This window comes from Dryobates pubescens, chromosome 13 (assembly GCF_014839835.1).
Source record: "Dryobates pubescens isolate bDryPub1 chromosome 13, bDryPub1.pri, whole genome shotgun sequence".
NCBI classification, from domain to species: domain Eukaryota; kingdom Metazoa; phylum Chordata; class Aves; order Piciformes; family Picidae; genus Dryobates; species Dryobates pubescens.
In genome coordinates this window covers 28,889,827-28,908,737 of record NC_071624.1, presented here as the reverse complement: position 1 = coordinate 28,908,737, position 18,911 = coordinate 28,889,827, and the positions used below count along the sequence as shown (strand labels likewise).

General features: G+C 44.0%; 1 protein-coding gene across 4 annotated transcripts in view; it reads right to left on the bottom strand.

Moving 5' to 3' along the window:
• SPECC1 (sperm antigen with calponin homology and coiled-coil domains 1) overlaps nucleotides 1-18,911 on the bottom strand; it is a 99,842-nt gene that overhangs the window by 46,224 nt on the left and 34,707 nt on the right. Inside the window, exon 1 of one of the 4 annotated variants that reach the window (XM_054166180.1) lies at nucleotides 14,122-14,470. The exons of the other annotated variants lie outside the window; for them this stretch is intronic. Coding sequence (XP_054022155.1) covers nucleotides 14,122-14,161 — 40 coding nt within the window. The 5' untranslated portion in view covers nucleotides 14,162-14,470. Of the gene's footprint in view, nucleotides 1-14,121; nucleotides 14,471-18,911 lie in introns of those variants that run through there. 4 annotated transcript variants of the gene reach the window in all.

The following is an 18,911-nucleotide window of genomic DNA, read 5'->3' as shown; positions in this document are numbered from 1 at the left end:
TGAAACAGTTAACAAAAATAATAACTTCCCTGCTAACCAGAGATTTTTCTGATATCCTAATTAACAGGAAACACACTGCCACATCTCATGGTGCCATGAGAAAAAGCAAACAGAACTCCTGAAAAGCAAGGCAGATATAACAGCAACTCCAACCCGTGCTCTTTCCTACAGATATTTCACTGCCCTACACTTGTTCTGCACAACGTTTAATGCTCCTATCCCTAAACCTCCAGGCATGCTAACAGGAAGACAGCCTGGGAACAAATACTAAGCAGATGCACATAACTAAACTGACAAAGACCACTCTAATCAGTTCCAAGTGTTTCTTGGGGGTTAGAACGAGAGCAGGACTGGATGCGGAAGGCCAGATTTTCAGAGAGATTTAGGTGCCAAGAGACACAGATTAGCCCCTACTCTTATTTTCAGAACTCCTTAAGCTGTTTAGAAACTCATATTTGAGAATGAAATGCCTAAAACCTCTGGTCCACCACCACTTCAGGCAAAACTCAGGGTAAGGAGTGACAATATCATACTGTGAAAAACTATCGTGGCTTCATCTGCTTGACACACAAAGGGAATGAGCTGAACAGGTCAGATGTCAACATTTCTCAGTGACCACAGTGCTTTGGATCCTAAGCATCCCATTCCTTTGGATAATCCTCAAAAACTCTTGAGGAGCACACCATTTTCCACCTCTTTCATGTTTGTCCTGCAGAAAAACAATGTTCTCTGCTACCTGGTCTTTGTGCAACAGCAAACAAAGCAAACCTAGGCTTGGCCAGCCATGGCTTTCCTGGATTAGATTGTTTGCAGAGTATTAGTCATAGAGCCAACACCTTTACAGGTCAGCAACTCTTTGGGAAGGTTCACTTGGACTCCACCTAGCTTGAAAGAAGGCAAGGAGATGGCTGCAGAACAACAAAGGTGGTTTTGATAATCTAACACTAATTACATAGAAGCATCTGCTCAAATAAGGCCTCCTACTCACTTAGCAAACAGACTAAAAAGCAATTACAACATGAGCTCTTCTTTTCTGAAGAGTTTTAATGGTGTGTTTGGACTGTCTGGACTGCCTGACTACATTCCCTGTGGAACAGCTACAATATATGCAACAGGAGGAAAAAGCTAAGAGAAGGCAAAGATTTTGATCTATGTAATCACTGTGGACAGTGTAGCAAAGCAACAACTCAGGTACTGATATACAGAGGGAAAAGAGACCAGAGAAATCTAAATTACAAAGTGTTAGGGAACAACAGACACCTGTATTGGAAAAGCTACAGTACCAGAGGCTCCAAATAAAAAGCAGCATCTTGATCTGACAAATTCCTACTTGAAAGCTACAGAGACCACTGACAATCAAGAGCTGAAGACTCTGCAAAGCTTGGCTTTTTGATTTCATCAGAAGGTGTGAGTCTGGAGAGCTGGGGTGCAAGAAGCACAGAAGAAAGGGCACAATTTTGGTAACTCAAAGACTAAGTCATGACAAAACTACTTGTCATCAGTGTGAGTCTGGCAAAACATTCTTTTGAAGGGTGGCCACTAGAAGAGACTCTCCCATGGCAGGAATGTAGCCCAATAGCAGAGACAACCTTACATTTGAAGTTATCTCCATGCAGTTCAAATTCTACCATCAAAGACAAGCAAAAATGTACCTTTACAGATGTACTGTCCAGTGCAGCTCCTACCACCCACAAAAGGCCCCATTAACACCATCCTCTTCAGCTAGTTGTGCAGTGGTTTCAGAAGAGAAGGCACCCAGGGAAGCCCTGCTGCACCAGCAGAAGATTCCTTGAAGGTCACAAATATTTTCTTTTCAACTCCTTGAATTCACCCTGGGCAGTAACTCTGTCAGCTTATTCCTTCTTACAGAAAAAGTTGCATTTAATTATCTTCCCCCCTCCCCCCCACAAAAAAGTGTTAAAAATGTAACCAGAAGAACAGCTCTTCCCAGCATCTGGTGGTTCCAAGCTCTCAGCACAGCCACAACAAGAACAACTGAAGCTCAAGTTCACATTGTCACAGCTCAATGGTATTACAGTGGAAACAAGGTCGCATTCAGAAGGTAAATGAGAGGAGATCTGATCAAAACCCTGCTCACAAAGTCTCATTGTGAATTCCAGCTGACTTTCTTTCCCCTTTATGGGCCTGTTCACATACAATTCCTCTCTGAATAACAGCAGGAGTAGTTAAAATCTCTTTACTCTGAGAGACATGCCAGTGTCCATACAAAAGAGCTCCTCTGAACATTTTTTTATGCTATTTACTTGGGTTTTCTGAAGGTTTGTTAAGAGTCAAATGAAAAGTCCAGCTTGGATATGCCTGTCCTGAATACAATACAGTTTTGTCCCCAGTGCAGGTTGTACTGTAGGAGGGAACTTTTGCTCAGAAGTCTAAGGACCAAAGATACACATGTGAAGGACATTGGTAAAGCTGAAAGGAGGCAAGAATTGTTCTATTTGTGTGTATCCTGAGCTAGCACACCCTGTCTTTGCTTTCACAAACACCAATCACAATCAAGAAGCATTGAGAGGGCTTCACTACATCAATTAATCTCTGGCACCAGGAGAATCATCATAGCATCACAGAATAGTTTGGGTTGAAAAGAACCTTAAAGATCATCTAGTTCCAATGCCTCTGCCATGGGCACAGACACCTTCTAGCAGCCCAGGTTGCTCAGGGCCTCATCCAACCTGGCTTTGAACACCCCAAGGAGGAGGCTTCCACATTTTCCTGTGAAATGTGTTCCAGTGTATCCCCACCCTCACTGTAAAGAATTTCTTACAGTATCAGTCGGGGTTGGAAGGGACCACAAGGATCATCTAGTTCCAACCCCCCTGCCATGGGCAGGGACACCCCACACTAGATCAGGCTGGCCAGAGCCTCATCCAGCCTGGGCTTAAAACACCTCCAGGGACAGCACCCTGATCTCCAGACTAAATCTCCCCTCTTCCATCTTGAAGCCATTCCCCCTCATCCTAGCACTACAAGCCCTTGTAAAAAGTCCCTTCTCAACTTTCTTGTAGACCCTTTCAGGTACTGGAAGAACACCATAAAGTCTCTCTGGAGCCTTCTCCAAGCTGAACAATCCCCAACTCTCTCAATCTGTCCCCAGAGCAGACGTGCTCCAGCCCTCGGATCAATTTCTCAGCCCTGCCCTGAACCTGCTCATGAGGGTACCACTGCATTCCTCTCTGAAAGGAGGCACATGAATCTCCACAGAATAAGCAAGCAATGCACATCACCATGTGTGCCAAGGCAGGTGCATCTCACAAGTGTCACCACAACCCTTACCCACCACACTGCTTCGGATGTCCGGAGTACCCTGCAACCTGGGTAACAAACACTGAGCCATCCAAAGCAAATGGTCAGGCAAATGTTGCAGAGAAACTTTATATCACACACTGACTGGAATGCCCCTTGGGTAAACTCAAGCCTCCTTTTTTGGGAGCTGTTAATACCAGTGGGCTTGCCAAAAAATTTTAGTCACCTGCTAACTCTTCCCCTGGTCTACCTCCCCCCCTCCAAAAAAAAGAATGACTAAAACTCTCAAGAATGACTAAGACTTCCTATACAGAGCATGATCCCCAAATTAATCTGGTGGAAATTAAAGAAATCCAGAATTGCCCTTTTTTGCAATGAAGTCACCCACACCTGCTGCTTCTTTTTATGCAGTTTAATACTTTTCACAACCATATAGCTCATGATTTGGGGGGGGGAAGTTACATCATTTTTATGTTCCTTAAGCAGGCCTCAACTCCACATACTCATGACATTAGCACACCAAAGTGCCAGGGATTTCTGTGTACTGTGACACTTCCTGATTTTATTTGTCCTGGAACTTTTCCTGCCAATGCACCTGTCAAAAATGAGATGACATCAGGTATAATCATCTCCCACCTACAGCAAGCTGAATTCTAAGCCAAACTGCATTCTAGGGATTTTGTAGACAGTAACTGTTCAAAAGCAATCACACATACCCCCTCAGAATAATACCCCAAAACATGAATCTTTCAGCAAATGAAGACAAAACAGCTGGGGTTTCCCTTAGGTAAAGGATTTTTAGTTTTAACTGATTGGCAAGTTTGGGGTTTCCTTTAGTTCCCCTGCTGCTAGTTTTGAAGCTTCTGCTGGCTAGAAGGTGGTCAGCAACCACATCCTTGAAATTCCCTGACACTTCCTAAAGGAAGGCACTGTTCAGCAACAAAATCAATGGATTTGCTCTGAGGTAAAGGAATAAAATTAATCTCTCTACTCAGATTGTTTCTAACATAAATGGCTGCTAGCTGGGGTAAGAATCCGAAGGTTTTCCTTGCAGAAGAACAGAACAGAACTTTACCAGGTTGGATGAGACCTTTGAGATCATCGAGTCCAGCCTATCATAATTCTTTTCAGCTCAGAAACCTAGCCCAGAAGTCCATCACTCAGCCATTCCTGGCTTAACACTGGTGACAGGACAGCTGTACTTCCATTTCTGGAAAAGAACCCCAATTATTCCAAATAGCACAACAGTGTTGAGTGGTTTGAGAAGGACAGGAAATTAAAAAGCAAACAAATGAGAAAGCAACCCTAAACCTAACCACATACACTCAATTAATAATGGTCAGCACAGAGCAGCAAGTAGATGCATTCCTCCATGTACCATGGGTGTCCCAAGTGAACATTAACACCTGATCTGGGGCTGGAGGTTCCTGAGGAGTTACCTAAAACCTCCTGGCTCAAGAATCTAGTAGGAATCTGCTCCGTCCAGGCATATGGGGTCCTCTGCCTCCCTTCTCTAAGCTACCAAAAATCTACCTAGTATCACACCTATAAGCACAAAGGGTAACCAAAAAAGCAGTTTTTGGCAGGAAAATAGCAACACTTCCACAATAAGAAGGCTAATTTTTTCAACCTGTTTATTCAGCTGCTGCTGAAGCCACGCTGTGGAACTGATTTTGCTATAAAAATGTATCTGCATGGGGCTTTCCCTTTCATTTCCCTTGTTAAAGGCAGGTCCTGATCTGATTCACTGCCCTTCCCAGAAACACTTCAGCTTGTCCCACTGAGGGAGCACCAAGCCACCACAGAGGAAAGGAGCAGCAGAAAATGTCCCCACACAGCATTGCTGTTGAGTGCTTTGTGTAAGGAAGCCCTGACCCGAACCCTCCAGTGCAGAAATGCCAAGAGACTGAGCCTGGCTGACCCCAACCAACTTCTTTCCTCTTGAATTCTCAAACCCTGATAATTCAGAAAGAGCAGAAAGGGGAAAAGGATCAAAAAAAAAATAGAACCAGTGAAAGGAGGTTCCTCCTGCTCCCCCTAAAACAAAGCACAGGACTTGAAAGCTGGAAGCCTTTGATTGTTTGCTTACTGCTTAATAACCACTATGCATTGCATTGCATTGCTACTACAACTGCCTTTTGTTTAATGAAATGTGATGACCACATAAACAACTCAGTTTTACTGTCGTTTCCAGCCTGCTTCAGTGAGGGGGTGGGGAGAGGACTGCAATTTAGTTTCCACAGCTCATCCAGGGCTTTAGCTCTGCCCAGCAGAGCAATGATAAGGGAGCCAGCCAGCCAGCATTGTCCTGAGCTGCTGATATTAGGAACTGGGCTGAAATCATTAAAATTATCAACACAGGAGGAGATGTGTCAAGAAAAGCAATGAGACAGAAGGGGAAAGAGGAAGAAATCTCATAACATAATGAGATGTTTATCTGCAAAAAGTTGCCCACTTCAAAGCAGGAAGGGCTCAACTCCATGGCTGAAAAAAAGAAAGAGCTTTTAATTAAAAGCTCAAAGATTTTCCACAGTCAAGCAGCCTCAAAGAAACTATGTGTGGAGGAGGCTGAGAGTAATTTCTGACATGATTAGTCCATTCTTCAAGCTCAAGGTTTTATGAAAGCAGCATTTCTCAAGATCTAGAAGATAAGGACTGTGGAAATATCCTCAGTCTCTCCAAGCACTGTCTCTTCCCTTCCGATGCCTCCATCCTCACCAGCTTTTGTTCAGGAAAAGGCTGCAGAAACACTAACAGAGCTTTAGGCCTTCCACCTTGGGGCAAGATCAACTCTAAGTCTAAAACCAACGGGCAGTCAGATGGATACTCAGCTTTGGGTTAAGCAAAGTTACTGCCATGTCCTTTAGGAGGTCAGGAAACGTAAGGTGAAGTATCTCTGTACTTGCTTCAGCCAGCTGAAGATGGGCTGTCTGCTGCACACAACCTTCCATTACTAGGTTCAAAAGCCTTTCAAGATTTAAATAAATGGTACCAGTTCTCTGGAGCACTCTTTCCATTCAAGGCATATCTGCAGACAGGGATGGATGTGTCACCACTGCCACAGCCCTTTCCAGCATTAGAACAGCAGCGTTACAGGCTTCCCTTGGGAACAAGAGAGCCACTTCTGCTTGGTCATATCATTTTTTTAATGCTTTTCTTTTTACTTTCAGAGGAAACAGGGTTTTGACAATTCACCCTTGAACAGATAAAATGATACATTCTCTCTACAGGCTGCAATTTATTCTATCATGTGGCAGAGAGGAACACCAGGGCCATTGTGCTATCGCATGCTCGGCGAGCTGCTGCTGTGGGCTTTTTCCAACCAGAGAATAGCAGTGCCTGCAATGATTGGTGTTCATGGAAACTCAATTTCATCCCCACTTACCAGCTGTTAACTGTGAGTAAGAAACCTCAGTGCTGAGCTGGTTCTGTTCTGCACAAGCATAGGGAATTACCTCTGCTCTATTTCAGGAATCATACTCCTCTTGGTCTAGGAGTGTAAATACTCAGATTTACTTTGGAAGGTCTTTCTCTTCCCTGTCTTGCAGGGAACTAGGATCCTGCCAACAAATTTATCATTATCCACACCCTTGTGGAAAGAATCCCTACAACAGTGATTATATGAGGCATAATTATATGGTATTATAAGATTTCTACATCTTCAGTATAAATGCTGCAATACCAAAATATAGAAAACCTTAAGGGTGTGGAAAACACAAAAGAATATCCTCCAGACACAGGGAAGAAGCCACCTTTGCATATTGCTTCACTCATCTTATTCAGAACAACTTTCTGTCCTCAGCACAGGGTTTCTCCATCCAGTTGGGAGTGGTCAGAGACAGCTCAAAGTGATGATCAGGAACACAACATGCTCAGCTTCTACCTTTTCCTCTACGGCATTGCCTCGGTGCGTTCACATTTGCCTTACAACAATCAGAGCACCCACCTATTAACACACTTTTTGCACAAACCTATCTAAAGGAAACCATGAAGGTGAAAGGCAAAAATTACCTTTTAACCTGTAACAGGTAAACAAGTCCAAATCAAAAGGCTGTAAGAAAAATCACATGGCCTTACAGGTTTTTCTGCTGAATTCAAGAATCTTACTGTAACAGCCCGAGGCAGAAGCTGTGTAGAAGGGCAGTGTCCTCAAAAATAAGAGGGTTTGCTCAATAACTACTTTGTCTTCTTTTTTTTTTTGTTTAAGTAGGCTTTAAATTTTCAGCTATCATCCTAGTTTAGAAATGGAACAGATTGTTGAAAGCAATCAAAACACAACTAACAACCATTTGTCAGCTTATCCTGAACATCGGTCACCAGTCGACAAAGAAATGCAAAAGAAACGTTAAGCATAAGCTCCAGATCAGCATGAGAAGAAAGAAAAGGCAGCCAAGACAAGTATAATATGTCAAATGACTAACTGCACCCTGTCCCTAGAGCCTCTTTCCATACATTACTAAATATGACTTCACTGAAGTCATGGGTAAAATTCTTACTTGCCTCAGTAGTGTCCTACTTTCATCAGTGATTTTCAACAGCTAACATCAAAGCATCCATCAAGAGACAAGTATCAGAGGAACACAATTTTGCTCACAGCACATGGGCCTGTTTACTTAGAGCCTAGTATTTTTCCTAAGCAATCAAGCAAATTCCAATCAGGACAACAAACCCAATGTGGTTCTTTCATCTTGGTAGCAAATGGAAGAAAGTGCGTCCTCGTTTCAGCCAACGCATCTCCTGTGCATGCTCAGAGCTGGACCCTGCGAACTCTCCTGTGAGCCTTACACTCTGCCAAGGGTGAATTTTTCCAGTCATCAAATCAAGTTTGCCTGTGAGAACTTTACATTTAAATTTCCCTGTCAATAAAAATTTAGAGCTTGTTAGTTGTGCTACACAGGCTGATTAAAAGGGCAGAAAACTGCAGTTCTGATCTAATTCCATAGCCTGCGAGAAGCGACTGATGAGCACAGATCATACAAGGACACGGCACTCTGCCTCAGAACATGCAATCCATATCTATTGATGCTTGTGGAAGAACATTACTGCTCCATGAAATAGCACATGGAGCATTTCAAAAGGTCTCTGAACACATCTGCTTTGGGTTATGGGAAGGGAAAAGTTTGTATGGAAAACCTAGCAGTGTCTATTATCATCAGAGATCCTCAAGTTCCCATCACCTTTATTCATCATGCTCAATTTGCTTGGAGAATACAGCATGGGAAAGTATCAAAACATAATGGAGGTATTAAAGATTTGTCAGCCTGCTAGTGGCAGTCTGAGAGCGCCACAGAAAAATCAAATCAAGTCCTCTTCAAGCAATCCAGTGCCAATAAAAATCAGAGAAGTACTTTCCTTCGGTTTTACAATTTCATGTTGTTCTGAAGGCTACACTCCCTGTGGAAATCAGAGATTTTATGAAGAATAAATTAATGAAATGGAGAAGGAATTGAAAAGAGAAAACAAATAAAAGAAATTACTCTGCTGAAGGACTAGTAGAAGCTCCAAAACACAGGACAGCTTCTGAATAAACTGGTGAATACCTCCAGGGCTCTGGCAGGTCTCAGTGGGAATGCCAAAGTGCAATATTTGCTCAAATTTCTTCAGCTAGCTTTAATATGTTGAGGAGCCAAATATAACCCCCTCTCAAAAAACAAAGCAAAACAAACCCTTTGTTTTTATTCAAAGGCCAGCATTATTCTCTCCTCCTTTCAGTCTTTTCCCTTGGAGTCAACACTGTGTCAGAATCAACACACAAGCACAAACATCTGGCTGTTTCCTTATCACTGCCACTGTCCAGCCAGCTGCAGCACACTAACTAAACCAATTAAAGAGCCTTCAAGAAATTAGCTTTTCTATTTACTCTTATACTAGAGGATAACTTATAATCAACTTATCAACTTATATATCTATAAGTATATCTATACTTATGATCAACTTATACTCATAGAGCCTGAAACACCACCAGCACTGGGGCAAAAGCTCTATCCACAGGACAAGATTTTGCTGACCAGCACATTCAGTAAGATTCCCAGCAGAAGCTGCCTCCCTTGATCCAAGAATGGCTTTAATTTTCATCAGCAAAACAATCTAACACAAAATGCACAAACCACATCCTGCTGCCTGCCATGCCTTGAAAGTTCTTCTTGTAAAAGCTCTGGTCCTACCCACAGAGCAACTACTCCCACTCAGCACATCCTCCCCGGCCAACATTAGGCTCTCCCCTTTGTGTAGGAGAACTTATTCCTGATCTTTTCCATTAATTTAGCACTGCTGGCCTCTCATTTTGGGATTAGGGGACCTCAGATTATCACCCAATTCTGCCTCAAGCAGATACATTTCAGAGGCAGCAAGTTTAGTCATACTCATGACTAAATCCCTCTAAGAGGCCAGTCCAAACTGTGACACAGTCTCTTGGCCGGACTCTTTTCCCTGGCCTGCAGAGCAGAGCAGTGCCATCTGACATCTGTTTGTCAGTATTTCTGAAAGGATTTAGTAATGGCAGGCCACTCAAGTCACATCACAAGACTAATCAGAGCTGGCCCTCACTAGCCTTGGAAGAGAAGCTTAAATCAAGTAAGTTACCCTCTAGGGAAAAACAAACTTCTTCAATACCAGTTTAATCAGCAGCATGTTTCTGCTCTGAAGAATGAGAGCATTTGTAAAACCCCCATGCAAGAATGACTTGCAGGAGGAAGAGGTGACTAAGGAATTAAACAATCCACTGGAGAGCAAATTGTGGTTTGTTGGCTCCACTGGGAACAAAAGGTCTTACGGCTCGCTGCCCGAGCTCGAAGAGGACACGACTTACTGTCGGTATTTCCATGAAAGCTGTTATGTGATTCATTAGCTCTGCTGGACCCTCTCTCCTCTCTCCCTTCCCCCCACACCATCGTTAAACTCGTCTGTTCTCTCGAGCTCTTGCTTGGCAGAAACAGTGTGCTGACATACAGAGTGAAAATGAAGGGAATAAAGGAGGAATGGAAGAGAAGCAGATGAGAGACTAAAGAGTAGCCAGAAGAAAAAGCCTGACTGCACATCCCACCCCACCCCCCAAAAAAAGAACGACAGAAATCCCAAGAAACAATATATATCTCTACAACATTCTTTATCTTGAAAGTCTCCATATGTTTTACAAACTATATATCCTACCCTGAAGAATCCTTTCCTTCAACACCCCCTAGGCCAGGGCAAGGGAGACCTAAGAAAACAGATCAACACTGGCTTAGAGAACACACTGACACTTGATATTCTCATCCAAGCCATGGAAGCATGTTTTACAAATAAGCACAGTCCCAAAAAAAGGCTAACCCTTGGATAACCCCCACCCATCACCTTGTTCCAACTGGAATTTAACATTTCCACTCAACTGCCTCTTTCAAGAAAAGTTTGTGTGTGTATTGAGTCATCTTTTCTTTTTCCTCCCACCTCTTCCCAAAGATATTAATCACCACATCACCTGCAGATGTTTGGAGGATAAACAAACCCCCACCATCACCGTGTCAACTAGTGTCAAGGAATCCCAGCTCTCCCCTTCAGCAAGTTCAGGCTGCCTCACTGTTTCCAAGGCAAACTAATGTTTGAAAGGCTTTCTGTCAATAAACAGCACACTGGGTAACACTGGATTCTTCCACACAGCTCCCATCAAATGTTCCAACTGTTCCACAGGTGCTCTGGCCTCTGTTTGTACACACTGATGGCTCTTGGGGTAGCCAGTTTCAAAAGCAGAGAATTAACCCTGCTGATGAACTGCAGCAACACTCACTATTGGTTTACATCTTTTTTCTGTACTACTTCATAGGTGCTCTAATTCTAAAACCTCCACATGCTTCATGAATATTCAGAGCACTCAGGCATAGCAGGAAAAGTGACCTCTTGCAAGGAACAGAGTTTGGGGGGGGAAAAGAGGGGTAAAAAAGATGCAAACTTGGGTTACACACCACAAGAGCTCTTACAAGTGATTGTACAAGTGGCCTACAGTAAGTTTTAAATTAGAAGTCAGGCAAAGCCTATAGAATCATAACATCACACCCTCAAATCCTTTTTAGCCACTCTTAATCTACATGTTGCTGAGAGTTTAATTTAAAATGAGATTATTCTGGGCTGTTACAGAGTGTTGGAGCCCTTCTGTTTCAAGCACAGCCACCAGACACCAGCAGAAGATTACTTTGCAGGAGACACAATGTAGGATGTCTTCCCTTTCTGTGTCTTCATCTCTCCATAAGTCCTTCCTCAGCTAGTCACATTTCTTTCTGATTCCCCTCTATTAATGTGCTAGCTTCCAACTGCTCAGCTTAGGGCAATAATCTCCTTCCTGTTCCTTGACCACACTCTGCAGCCCACCCAGAACTTGGGGTTATCACAACTGTACTTCTACAGCCCAAACCTTGACTGCTAGCTGCAGCATCAGGATCACCCACATGGGCACTGTCAGACTCTCAGAGTTTTGCTTCTGGGACCTGTATTATTTTACTGAGTTTTGAAACTAAAAATATATCCTTGTCCTAGAACTACAGCCTTGTTAGCCAAAAGCTAAGCATCCCTGTGGTGACAGGTTGGACTCCATGATCCTCGAGGTCTCTTCCAGCCTTAGTGATACTGTGTGATACTGTGTCCTGCTATTCCTATTTACACCTAACAGGCAAACCATATATTCTCATGACTATATGAAACTAAGTATCTCACTGTAGGTTATAATCTAGTTTACAAACCAGGCATTTAGGATCAGAATTTAAAGGCCTCAGTGTCCTGTGACACCAGTTGGAGGAACAAGTGTCTATAAATCTGTCCCAAATACTCCAAGATGCTACATTTGGGGTGAAAGACTTACAGAAGAGCCATGAAGTTTCTTACAAGGAAAAACAAATAAGACCACTCTGAATATCATGCTCAGGAAACATGTCAGGAATTGATTGTCTGTAGTTAAAGCTGGCTCATCTGAGCTAGATCAATAGAGAGGCCTATTCCAAAAGGACCAAAGGTGGTGTACCACATTTACTCCAGGTGTAGGTAACCCTGAACGAGAGTTAAAGTAAATTCATCCAAGCACACAGCCCAACACATATACTGTCATATTTTAATCTGAAAAAAACCTCAAACCAACTCTTTGCATCTTAATTGTGAAAAAAGCAACACAAATTCTGCTTCTGATATCTCCTTGTCATTGTTCTCTGACTTCCAAAGCCATTTGCACAAAGCAAGGAATGTTGTCAGAATTAAGTTTTGTCAGCAGGAAGGTGCCAGAAACTTTTTTCCCCGTGGTTAAACAGAGTTTTAAGCGTGCAGTTCAACACAAACTGCCCTGAGTTTCAATCAGAGACCTTACGAAGAGTGAGGACACCAACACAAGGCTCAGTACAGCCTACATTTAGATAAGCATACTTTTAAAACAGTTGAGGGGCAACAGAAGCATAACTCTTTCGAAAGACACGAGGCAACAAAGGATGAAAGAGATTTTTCAAACCCCACAAGGGGTCTGCACAGTCATTTATCATCGATATTAACAGTAAGCTCCTCAAATCCCACCACTGGCCCTACTAAACCTGAGTCAGCTTTCTCAAACTCTGATCAGAAGTTAGCAGTGTAGCTCCCCACCCCGTTACCCATCCCTCTCTTAGTTTATTAGCAATATTATCCTTCTGCAACTGACAGCTCAGCTCCAGCAAAACCCCTCCAGCTGGCAGTGGCCAGTGCAATATAGATCCCAGGGGCTTGGGATGTAGGCAGCCATACTTTCCAGCCTAAAGTCTAACTTTCCCTTAGGGCAGCATTTCTTCTGGTGACTGGATACTGGCAGCTTTTGTGTTCTTCATTAGCCTCCTGATTAACATACTGCTAGAGAGTTCTCCACTACACCTAACTGCTGTTCCAGCACTCACTGGCAGATCTATTGTGAGAGATCCTGGAGCAGCAGTCCAGCCTTGTCTGCCTCTTTTCCTCACAATGGGAAAGATCAGGTACATGCCTATTTACTTTTAAAACAATAGCTATAAATCTAACCCAACGTTATAGAGAAACCCTGATCAAGTAATAACAACTGTAATGGAATTTTGTGAATGAAATTCCCCATGGCAACAGTAAGAGTGTCAGGAAATACAACCCAGTCCAGTTTTCTTTATGTTAGGGGGTTCTATGCTCAGAGACAGAAATAAAGAGCAGAAATCAGTGGGCCTACTGTTCCCACCCCCCCACCCCCACCCCTCTTTCAGCAAGCAAAATAAATCAAAAGGCAACCAAACCAGTACTACAGCATCGGGAACAAATTACCAGCGCAGTGTGGACGCCTGGCACAAGGGGAATTGGATATACCTGATCCCAGCTCTCCGCTTTCTATACAATCTGCTACTGATTAACATGCAAAGCACTGCACTTCTAGGAGGACAATGGTGGGAAGACCTTCCACAAAGGCATCATTTTAAATTCGAGGGCCTGGAAAATTTCAGGCCTCAGGCCAGGAACAATGGTGAAGGCGAAGAGAGGCGAGCTGCGGATCCTGACAAGTTGTGTGTCCATCACCAGATACGGTTTGTAACTTTCTAGCTGCATCATGCAGCCTGCACACAACGCAATCTGTCAGGCAGCGAGGTCCCTCCCCTGTGGGCATTCTGCTCCAGCCAGCAAAGGATTCCTTCCAGAAAAGCTTCCTTAAGGCCGGTGCTGTGATCTCAGGTAGGCAGCAGTAACAAGCAGCATTTACGAGGCAGAAGGTAAATAGCAGTAATTTCTCCGGCAGCCTCCAAGCCAGCAGCATTAGCTCTGACAGCAGCCTCTTGTTTCTGCCCGACGGGACACGCCGGTGAAACCCCCACGCCCCCCACAAAACCAACCCGCATCCCCTGCGGTCACAGCAGCCCCCCTACAGACCTTGATCGTGCTCCTCGGCTCGCCCGGGCTGGTTGCCCATCTTCGGAGGGTGCCCGGCTCCTGTCCGAGCCCCTCTAGGCCCCCGGCGCCCCGCTCATGCCTGGCTGCGGGGAGGACCTGCCCGGATCTGCCGCGGTCTCCGCGCCCCAACTTCCAGAGGCGGAGAGGAGTCAGCTCCTGGCCGGCTGCTGGCCCCAGCAGCAGAGCCTGCTGCCCATGCTGGAGCAGCTGGGGCTCTCCCTCCTAACTCATTACAATAGTATGCACCGAAGGCCGGGCTGTGCAGTTAATTAGCTGCCTGACTGCTGGAATAAAAGGAGGGGGAGAAAGAGGCAGGGAAAGAGCTGGTTGAGGAAGGAGGAGGCTCCACGGGCGGGGGAAGCCACCCAGGGGCAGGCAGCGCGAACTGCAGGCGGGTCCGTGGAAGGCACGAAGGGTGTCTCCTGCGCTCCTGCAGCCGGGAACCACCACGGGCAAGAACTCAGCTTGGCAAGTCGAACCGCAGTGCCCAGGGCAGCCGGGGGATGGGGCCAAGAGGCTGTTTCTAGCCATAAAACAGCAGAGTTCAAAGCAAAATCCTGAAATGCAGCCGGGGGCGGGGAGGAGAGGAGCAGCAGGAGTCTCAGTGATGACAAGAGCAGTCAAATGCCTCCAAAGCAAAGGCAAAACTCTTATTGCCCCCAATTCACAACACCCATAGCACGCTTGCCACATAGCAAACAGACCTTGCTACCCTTAGGTCTAAGTACACTGCTGAGGAGAGACTCTTGAGAGCTGTCCTTGCCCAAATCTGTCACAGGAATTGGGGGACTGCGTTTCAGAAATGCTCAGCACCTTCTAAAAACTAAGATAACTAGAAGATACCAAAATGGACATTGAACTCCTCTGAAACCTGGCTGTGACTGTGAGCACAAGACCCTTCTGAAAGTCCTTGTCTGTCAGGTTTGTTCTCTGGGGCACACTAGAGCTTCACATCTGTATTAGAAAAGCAATGATACAGGATACATTGAGGACTACTAAAGCCCAATTTTTTTGTTGAAGTAAGGACATGGCATTTTGTTATTCCTAAAAAAAACCCCAAAAAATTATTACAGTGACATCCAAACTTCCTCTCATGCTAGTTCCTTGCAAGCACTCAAAAAAAACCCCCAACCCAACCAAACCAAACCTAGGAGCCACTGCTATAACTAGAAGCTGCAACCACAAATATGATCTATGTACTGTATCTCTATCTTACTTTGGACTGACTTTCCCTGCAAGAGCAGCTGCACACAAGGCAGCTCTACCCACAGAGTGGCCGAGAGCTGACCCTTCAGAGAAAGCAATCAAGGTGCTCCTCACTGACTCATGATGCACATGGAAAACAAGAATAGAAAATGACTCCAGTGATCAGCTTCCATTACCTGGATAATTACCAGAATTGTCTTCTTAACCGGATCCTAAGCTTAAACCAGATTAATTTCTGCAGGAGTTTGCAGCCTATCTAGTTGTGAATCCACTGCTTCAAATTCAACCCCCCAGAGAACATTCAAGTCAACAGAAGCAGAGTTTTGCTAATGCTTCAATACAACAGGGTGAGCTAGTTGTCAGGCTTACATTTTTTCATTGTTCTTGCTCTGACATTTTATGGATGGAGCTAAAAGTTTTCACACAGCTGTCTATATTAGGATGACATTAAGCAAAACTCCTGTCTGTTTCTGTCATATGACATGCCAAGTTAAAATGCTTTGTTTAATGAATAAGCCTCATGAGCCCTATTTTTAAAAGGAAAGAAAAAAGGATCATTTGATAGTACATCCTTCCTCCAAAAGTCATCTTACAGTCTCTTAAGTCTTGTATCTCGTCAGGATGGGTGCTCAGCTTGCCCTTCTCAAAGGTACAGCCACAAATGCATTCAAATCACTATTACTATACAAATCACTATAGCTCCAAGTGAAAGATTTTCTTCTATTACAGACTGAAGAGTGACTTCTGCTTTTCTTCAGCAGGATTCACCTCAGGGATTTCATTAGCCAAGACAATTTCTTGGGTTGATAAATCCTGACACCAAGCATTTATTATTTCAACACCTGCTCTCTATTTCTGTAACACAAAAGGGAATAGTGTGCCAGGGTCCCAGTACAGCACGGGGTGCAAGCCCAAGTCATTGTGAAATTTAATCACCAAGTCAGAGCAAACACCTGAAATCTGAGCACTGCAGAAGAGCCATGACTGGAAGAACCAATCTGTTATTTTTGACAGCAGCATGAAACATAAGGCAGAACCTTCTCACACCATGATATGGAGAATGATGTCAGGCAAAAGGCTTCTAGCACAAGCCCACAGTGGAAGGTAAGGTAAAGTATAGATTTTGAAATGCAGCTGTAGCCCAAGTAGAAGTCAAGGATAAGAGATTACTGTTTATGGGGCTTGCAGCTCAAAGTGAGGAAAAAGGAATAGCAGCAAGCATGACTTCTACAGTGGTGACAAGGGAATGAATTATAAACAGACACATGGCTAAATCTTTAGGCAACTGAGTGTTATTCAAACACTTTACATTATTTCCCTTCTTCCACAGTCATGAAAGTATAAAAATGAATGAACAACTTCATCTTTCTACAGCAGATTAGCTGGTTTCTTCCTAGGCATGAAGTTTGCTCATCCCTTTGCACCATACCCTTATGAGACTTGCCAATAAAAGCCCACAAACACTCCTTTTCTAGAGAGTGAGAATGGGAATGAGTTGCTCAAGGTGGGACATACATAAGTCTTTCAACTCATTAGTCAAAGGACAGGACTGGCTTGCCAGCCATAACCTTTCCTTGCATCCTACTCTCGCAACACAGCAAACAAATTAGCATGACCTCTGCTCAGAGTGCACTCCACGCTGAGAAGGTGTGAAGGTGCCACAGAATGGTCTCAGATTTGAAGTGGCCAGGCAGTTGACAGTCTCTTCAGAAAGCTAAAGTCTATAGAAGTCAGAGAGGCTAAGCAGGACCTCCAGAGGTTGGACCTTCTGACCAAGACTGAACTAAACCATGGGCAGACACCATCTCTCAGCACCATCACCCTATCATGCTCTGCTTCTTCCATTAATGCTAAAGATTTTATGAGCCCTAGGTACACAGGTAGCAGGGTGAAGGTCTGCAGAGATCTATCACACACGTATAGACCCCAAAGGATTAGGAAGATAGCACCTACACTGGAACCCAGAAGAACAAATCTATTTTTAAGCATGCAAAAATATTTGTTTTGTTGTGAGGATAACTTGATGAGGTCACAGAGAAGTTCTTGGCACAGAAGTACAGCCTTCCAGGAACCCATCTGAGAAGCAGCTATCAATCCCTCCCTCTTACATATTACTACAGTAAAAGCTAAGGCATGCCAAAAGCTGCTAAAAAACACACCAACAAACCAACCAACCAACAGGAAAAAAAAAGCAGTAGGGGAGAAAAAAAATAATTCAAGGAATGCCAAGCCCTCTCCTGATATGCATACTTGTTAGACCAGGCCAGCTTTGGATTCCTTCCTTTCCCTCCCATTCTTTAAGTGCAAACACAATGGCACTCTGCCAAGCCATTCTGGCTGAAATACATTTAGGCCTAAAGAATTTGTGTTAAGGATCATTTCTCTTCAAACCAGCTGAAGGAAAGCTGATAATTAACCTAGGGCAGGTAGTCAATGCAAGGTTCTGTTGACTTTGTTGAATAACTTCACTAAAGCAGCCTGGAAAAGAAATAAAACCAAACAGATGATAGATTTGCACTATTCCTGGAACATCCAAGCAGGCTCCCTTTTCTGTTTGGGTGTCCTTAGCAAGGCTTTTGCTATCATCACAGTTTGCTTAGAGCTGTAATGGATCTTCCTATATGTGTAGGCTTGAGCCAATTAACTGTCAACAGTTTGAGTCAGGTCGTTACAGTCTTAAAGATTTCACATTTCAGTATCCCTACCACACACTGAATCCTCTTAACTGGCTCAGGTCCCAGGGTGGCAAACACGTGCCAAGAAAGTCATTCTCAGGGGAATATAGAGCAGAGAAAAGGGTCTCTGGGTCTTTATTTCACAGGAGCTCTGCTTCACAGACCATTTTAACACAAAGTTGCATGCACAACCTTAGAACGTGCTCCTGCAGATGCAGGGCAGCAAAGGTAAATTGTGCAGGAGAATAGGACAGCAAAACCCTGCAAATGGCACACACTGCAGACAGTGTTGTCAGCAGAAGCCAATTCTTACTTGTTTAATAATGCAAGATGACTGCAGCCAGCCTGTGAATGCCTCTCAGAAACTGTTATCCTCAACAGGATCAGGTATCAGAAATCCCAGCAGACAGGGACTACAGTGCACTGCTCTCAGTGATGGAAGAAGGTTCATACAATACAGCCAACAACAGAACAAAAGAATAATTATGTCAGCCAGCCTTCACATGCCACCTCCAGAAAAAAAGAAGGGAGCATCCATCAATAGATCTCCCTAGTCTGGGGAATCATGAGACTGACATCTGGAGCCAACAGTTTAATAAAAACCACTGCTATTATTTAATTAAAGAACTACTGAGCTGCTCCTGCTCCCCTGGAATAAATGCCTTTTCCAATTAAAGTGTCCTACCAGAAGATAGTTATCAAGGTGGGGGGAGGAGGGAAAGAAACCCCAAACACAGCCATGTGAAGCAGAGCCCATTCCAAGCCATTCTAAGATGTAGAACTGTTTGTGGGTTACAGAAAGAAAGAGCAAAGATTAGGAGAAGGTTAAAGTTTGCCACGGTGGCAAACATCACGCAGGACCTTTTTCAAAGGCATGAGAAGTGAAGA